This window comes from Sceloporus occidentalis, unplaced genomic scaffold (genome assembly GCF_023333645.1).
Source record: "Sceloporus occidentalis isolate IW3139 unplaced genomic scaffold, rSceOcc1.0.p SCAF_10, whole genome shotgun sequence".
Classification (NCBI taxonomy): domain Eukaryota; kingdom Metazoa; phylum Chordata; class Lepidosauria; order Squamata; family Phrynosomatidae; genus Sceloporus; species Sceloporus occidentalis.
In genome coordinates, this window is record NW_028316990.1 from 38,709,069 (window position 1) to 38,716,153 (window position 7,085).

Sequence of the window (7,085 nt, forward strand, 5' to 3'; positions counted from 1 at the left end):
ACGTCACCGCTTCCTGGTTCGGTCGAGGGGGACATAGATGCCGGCGCACAACCGGAAGTGCGTTCTTTTTCTGCCTTTCCGGCATGGCAGCGGAGAGAGGCGGCTCGGTCTTGGTGGACGCCCCTCCTCAGGGTGAGGGGAGGAAGGTGGGGGCCCTTTCGGCGGCGGGCCCCTTCCAATTCTCCCTTCTAATCCTGTTGTGTCCCCTCTTTTTGTGTCCCCCTTCCCAGAATGCCCCGGAACCGGCAGCGACCAAGCGGGGAAGGCGGAGGCATGCCGGGGTTGCCCCAACCAAGGGCTCTGCGCCTCGGGGAGGCCGGCGGGGCCCGACCCAGGTGAGAGAGAGAGAGAGAGAGGCGTCGTTTTTGACTACAACTCCCAGAATCCCCCTCACCTACTCCAGGATGGGGCTGCTAAAAAGGGGAGGAAGGGCAGACGCCTAGCTTTGGACTACAGCTCCCACAATCCCCTAACTGGCAAAGGAGGGGCCAGGTCCCCTCACAGGTTTTGGTTAGGAGGAGTAATAGAAGAAGTGTAGTCTTGGACTACAGCTCCCAGAATCCCCCATTTGCTCTATGGTAGGGCTGCCAGGTCGCCTCAGGCCACAGCTTTAGAGGAAGAGGGAGACTAGAAGGGCCATTTTGGAGTACAACTCCCAGAATCCTCCTCACTTGCTCTAGGATAGGGCTGCCAAGTCCCCTTAGGCTTTTGGGAAGGAAGGACGGATGCCTAACTTTGGACTACAGATCCCAGAATCCTCATAGTTTGGTGGGAGGAGGAGCAATAGAAGTGTAATTGTGGACTACAGCTCCCAGAATCCACCCAGTTGCCCCAGGATGGGTCAGACAGGTTGCCTCAGGCTGCAGCTTTTTGAAAGGAGGGGCAATAGTAGCGTCATTTTGAACTACATCTCCCAGAATCCCACAGTTGGCAAGGGAAGGGCTGTCAGCTCATCTTAAGCCACAGTTTTTGGGGAGGAAAGGCAACAGAAGCGTCACTTTGGACTGCAGCTCCCAGAATCCCCTGAGTTGCTCCAGAGCGAGGCTGACAGGTCAGCTCTGGCTGTGTACTTACTCCTTCTTCTTCTCTTCCTTTGTAGCCATTGAAGAAATCAAGGAGAAAATGAAGACGGTGAAGCACAAGCTCCTGGTCTTGTCTGGGAAAGGAGGCGTGGGCAAGAGCACCTTCAGCGCCCACTTGGCGCATGGCTTAGCCGAGGACGAAGCCAGGCAGGTCAGTCTCTGTGTGGCCTTAAAGTGCAGCGACTGTTATTATGGCCAGTGTCTTTGGTGGACACTGTCCACTTCTTCAGATGTGTTCACACCCAGTATTAAAAATTCTGAACATACTGTATAGACTCTTCTATAAGTCGAGAAATTTACGCCCAAAAACTGACCCCAAAACCCTAGATCGATTTATTTATGGGTCAGTATGGTAATGTACAAACCGTGTCCCTCTCCCACCCGCCGTCTGAGGAGTGATGGAGGAAAGGAAAGCTGAAACGATGGAGCAAAGAGCCTCAGTTAGAGTCTCTCTTGCCGCACGCACACATAGACACACTGAAGGAGCCTCCATGATTTACCCTTGACCTATTCATGGGTCATGGCATAATAATCTATAATTTTGGCCCCAAAACCTGCCCTTGACTTATACATGAGGTCAACTTATAGTCAAGTATATATGGGTTTTTTTGTTTCTATTTATGCAGAATGTTTTTGGGAGAACGTATAAATGAGTTTGTAGTGTCTTTGATCACCGATTTCATTTTACAATATTGTTGGAATCAAACTTTGCACTTTTTCCTCTCCTCCCAGGTAGCTCTGCTGGACATTGACATTTGTGGACCGTCTATCCCTAAAATCATGGGCCTGGAGGGAGAACAGGTGAGACTTAGTGCATATGGTATGTCTTGACAGAATGCTTATTTAGGGTCCTGCAAGCGTAAGTGTCCTTATGGGCCTTCAAGCTGCCTTCAAGGCAAACTTATCATTGGGTATTCTTGGCAAGATTCATCCAAGGGATTCCTTTTTAACATCTGTAAGGTTTTTAGAGTGATGTTAAGGTTCTTCTAAAGAGCTAAAAATGGAAGTTACTGGGAAACAAGGAGGTTGGATTAAATGGCTGCCCTTGGTGTACACTCCAAATCTACAATTCTGTAAATACTCCTCATGAGTTCAACAAATATAATTGAACCTTTGTTTAGACAACAAATAAGAAATTGCATCATTTTGTGTAGCAAAAGCAGTTGTCTTGTATTACAAGTGGCTACATGTATCCCATTTCTTCCCAGTTTAAAGACAAGCTCTGTCAGGTTTCTTTGATTGCTGATATCTTAGAAATGTCTATGTTGGTTTCCTGTATGATCATACAATTTTCTTTTAAATCTTCCTGTTGGTTTTCGTTACAAATGTTAACGTATTGGAATATTGCCTTTTTCAGGTTCACCAGAGTGGCTCTGGGTGGTCTCCGGTGGTGAGTGGTTTGTCTGTTTGGTTTTGTTTTTAAATCCTCATAGGGATCCTCTTGGAGACTTACAAAAGCAATGTGGAGTATAGTCTTTGAGGGCATGTGAATGGAGCATGGCACATGTGGTTTCGTGGAGTTTGTTTAAAATCATATCTGAATGTGGAACTACCCTTGGGTCCCTTTCAGGGAGGAAGGGGGCATTAAAGATGAAATAAATACTAAAATAATACCCCATGCCACCCATAGACAGTTTGCATATATTTGCCTCATAAATCAGTCCAAGTACAATGATACTTAATTAAAAGTGTTAAAATAAACACTTGTAGAGCCTCAGGTACAGAATGTGTGTAATCCTCATTGTGTCTTTTTTCATCCTCAGTAGTGTCTTTGCTTTGTTTTTCAAGTATGTTGAAGAGAACCTGGGGGTTATGTCGGTGGGATTCTTGCTCAGCAGTCCTGATGACGCTGTGATTTGGAGAGGACCCAAAAAGAACGGTCTGTATCTCAGAATGGTCAGTAACATGTTTGGTTGTTTTCCTTTTGTGGAGTGGCCAAAGGGAAAGGTGGACATACACAGACTAAGATCCATCAGAATACTTAAGCATGCTTGTGGTACTACATTAACACAATTGGACAGTTTCTTCTCTTTTCCTTCCCACTGAAGTTCTCCCTGGTAGCAAAGTGTCCCCTTAGAGAGTTTCCCAGACATTCAGAGCGGGATATTAGGTGCCCCAAGTGCCGCAGAGCTAGTAGGGGTCACTGATTAAGGTAGAAGTAAGGGAATCCACTGGAAACGCAATGTTGGATCCTACCAACAAGATGCAAGGATGAACCTTGCAAATAGGCAGCCTTGTCAGAATTAAAGCACTGAGCTTCTGAGTTCAGAAGAAGGTTTGTCACTTTTCAGATGACTGTTGGGTGTGATGCATTCCCAAAGAAGCTTCCAGCAGAGGGCAAAAAAGAGATGACTTAAGTCACAGTTTTAGCTTCAGCAGCGAAAGTGAAGGCCACTAGATAATACACTTCTTTTGAGGTCTTGAAGGTTCAGTTGTGAATTTTAATCCGACATTTCACGTTTTCAGGAATGATTAAGCAGTTTCTTCGTGATGTGGACTGGGGTGAGATTGACTACCTGATTGTAGACACACCACCAGGAACATCGGATGAGCACCTTTCCGTGGTCCAGTATCTCAGTGCCGCTGGCATAGATGGAGCAGTGATAATCACCACCCCGCAGGTAAGATACATAGTTCTTACAGTTGGCTAAGAAAGCTGGGTTTAATTTTCTCCCTAAAGGTTTATTTGGATATGAAGCTGTAATGCTAAATTAGTGTCAGCAAGAAAGCCAGTGTGGCATGGTGGTTTGAGGATTGGACTCGGACTCCAGGAGGGCTGTACAGACCTACTGAGTTACCTTGGACAAGTCATTCTCTCTCAGCAATGGTGGCCAGCCTCCTCTGAACATATCTTGCGAAGGAAACCTGTGATAGGTTCACCTTAGAGTTATCTTAAGTTAGTCAACTTGTAGGCACATATGAAAGTCTTAATACATTCTCTCTTCTTTGGGGACCTTCACTAGGACAGATTACTTTGATTTAAGATGCAGGGAAGAGTTTTGTTTGCAACGCAGGCTGAATTTGCTAACTCTTTGTAATTCTTAAATTTGCCCTGACACAATTGTGAATTATAATTCTAGCTTTGGGGGACAATCTCCTTTGAGGAAAGGATTATAGGATAAATTTAGGATGTTTCCTGGATAGGAGAGTTGGCTCAGCACTACCATTTGCTTCACTTGCACTTATGCAAAAAGGCCTTTCAGTTTTTAATGATCTGCAAGCAGTTCCGCGAAGTAGGTCACTGCTATTCCAGTTCAGGGAACAACTCATAGCCAAGTATAGGTAGTATCTCCCTGGCACAGAGCCTTTTTGTTTGGTCAGAGTTTTCTAAATTCTATCTGCCTAATCTGAGAATTCACCGTGGATTCAGAGTTGGGCTTTCTTTTTGTGGCCCTGATATTGTGGAGCCAGCTCCCTAAGGAAGCCCACTGACTTGCAACACTACAGGTTTGAGGGCCAACTTTTCAGTAGCTTGAGCTGGCCATTGGCTGAAACCTCAGTTACGTTGCTACATTTGTAATATTTTAATGGGGAGTTATGGCAGTAAATATGCAATGCCATGCTGCCATTTCGCTACCTCATAATCAGTTTGGTTTGTTTCATTTTTAATAGGAAGTGGCTCTTCAGGATGTTCGAAAAGAGATCACCTTTTGCCGTAAGGTGAAGCTGCCCATTGTCGGAGTGGTTGAAAATATGAGTGGCTTTGTGTGCCCAAAGTGTAAGGTACGCTCATTACTAATACTTGAAGCCTGAGAATGATTCTTGTACTGTTGGGGCCAATTGAATTAAGAGGAGAGGAACAGTATTCCTTATTCTAAGTCTTTCATGGCCATGGAGTATATTTTAACCCTGTCATTGTTTTGCAGACAGAGTCGCAGATCTTCCCCCCGACAACTGGAGGTGCGGAGGCCATGTGCCACAGTTATAACCTACCTCTCCTTGGGAAAGTGCCTCTGGACCCTCAAATAGGTAGTGTAGTGTCTTGGGATCTGATACCTGCATTGCATACAAACATGATGCGAAAGAACATACAGTACGCACAAGGGGAATATTTTTTTACTGCAAGAGAGGGTAAAGAAAGGCTGACCCTCCAGATGTTGCTGGATACTTATTCTTATTATTTCACTGGACATTCTGTGGGCTTTGGATGTGTCCTGGGGGTGTTAGGCAACACAAAAAGGAGGGATGAAAAGAGGGATGGTTTTCTGCATGTGCTTTGACCAGACTTTACCTGATGGTCCTCCTCCTCTCCTCGCCCCAGGAAAAAGCTGTGATAAAGGACAGTCGTTCTTCTCTGCGGTACCAGACTCTCCAGCCACGTTAGCCTACCGGAAGATCATCCAAAGTAAGTTCAGGATCCTTCAGGGAGTGGGGTAGAGGAGCAGCTGCAGTGCAGAAGTGTTGGTGTTCTCACACTTGAGTTGCTTATGTTTGTGTATGTGACTCCATAAATTTCCTGGGATTAGGCAAGGTTTCCTCAGAGAGGTTTTTGCCAGTCCTTCCTGTGAAATACAGTTTACAGCACGTCGTATTCATTAGAAGTCTCCCATCCAAGCACTAACCAGAGCTGATCCTGGTTAGCTTCCAAGACTGGAAGGGATCTGGTGCCTTTAGGTTATTTAGGCACAACTCATTGTTGTTGTTAACTGCCCTCGAGTTGATCTCAACTCATGGCAAGCCTATGGATGAGACATCTCCAAGACCCTCTGCCCTTTACAGCTTTGTTTAATTCCTGCAACCCCATAACTGTGACCTCTTTAATAGAGTCCATCCATCTTGCATGCGGTCTTCCTCCTTCCCTCCACCTTTCCCAGCATTATGGTCTTTTACAATGAGTCCTTCCTTCTCATGATGTGTCCGAAGTACGACAGCCTCACTTTGGCCATCTTGGCTTCTTCCAGGGAGGTTTCTGGCTTGATCTGCTCTTGGTCCCATTTGTCGTTTTGGCTCCTCAGCCCTCTTCTCCAGCAACACATAATCTCCAATGAATTGATTTTCCTCTTATCTTCTTTCTTAACTGTCCAGCTCTCACATCCGTACATGGGAATAGGGAATTGCCATGCCTTCCGCTTCCTGCATTTCTTGCTGTCATACCTGAGAGCAAATCTCTGCAGCTGGAAATGGAGGCTGTAGCTTAGACAGTGGAGAACAGGTCTGTCCCTTCCTCTGTGACAGCCCTTGAGGTATTTAAAGGGGGTGATCATGTCACCTCTTAGTCCTCTCCCCACCAGGCTGAACATGCCCACCTCCTTCAGCCTTTTCTCCTAGGTTTGTTCTCCATACTTCTTGTCATCCGTGTTGCCCTTCTCTGAACCCCCTCCAACTCGTCTGTATCCTTAAAATATACCACTATTACTCTGGAGTAGCCCCATGCTGCAACTGAGGGCAGCTTGGAGTGTGGAGGACTTAACACTGCTTTCCTAAGTATTCTCACGTAGGAGTAAGCCCTTTTGAATTCAGTGGAATTTACTCCCAGGTGTGCATAGAGGCCCGTGTGTTACACACATGTGTATATAGGTTTCCAGCCTTAAATACAAATATACTGCAAGTCAGGAGGAGTGCATTACATCTCCCCTTCATATGTCTTTCTGCAGAAATCCAAGACTACTGCAGCCGAAACCAGCCTCAGGAAGAAGAGAACACTTGAACAACAAAGAGAATTTACAAGTCATAGGAAAGCACTGATCACCTTAAGCCTCTCTGCACAGGAATATATAAATCATTCCTTTTTCAAATAAATTGAAGTAATAAATGCTTATTTGAGTTCTCTCTCTCTTTTTAAGGACAGTGGTACAGTTTGCGCCTAAACATTGTTTGGCCACAAGCGACACGACGCTTGTGAACGCTTGATTGCCCTTCGTGGTGTTATTTTCATCATGCATGAAATCAGCCATTTTGAGTAATTTAGGGGGTGTTTTTAATTTAAAAACAAGAACATCTCTTTCTATTTTAGGAGTGTTTCTTACGTTGGTTCCGTCTGCTGCTTCTCAGCCTCCGCTTTGC

The 7,085-nt window shown here is 45.5% G+C and overlaps 1 protein-coding gene across 1 annotated transcript; it reads left to right on the forward strand.

The window, feature by feature from the left end:
* Positions 1-52: 52 nt before the first annotated feature.
* NUBP1 (NUBP iron-sulfur cluster assembly factor 1, cytosolic) lies at positions 53-6,840 on the forward strand. The gene is made up of 11 exons (XM_089540431.1): positions 53-132; positions 231-335; positions 1,100-1,233; positions 1,815-1,883; positions 2,440-2,472; positions 2,871-2,961; positions 3,549-3,703; positions 4,695-4,805; positions 4,949-5,051; positions 5,344-5,427; positions 6,677-6,840. The coding sequence occupies exons 1-11, from the start codon at positions 84-86 to the stop codon at positions 6,727-6,729; spliced, it is 987 nt and encodes a 328-aa protein (XP_089396557.1). The 5' UTR covers positions 53-83; the 3' UTR covers positions 6,730-6,840.
* Positions 6,841-7,085: the final 245 nt, after the last annotated feature.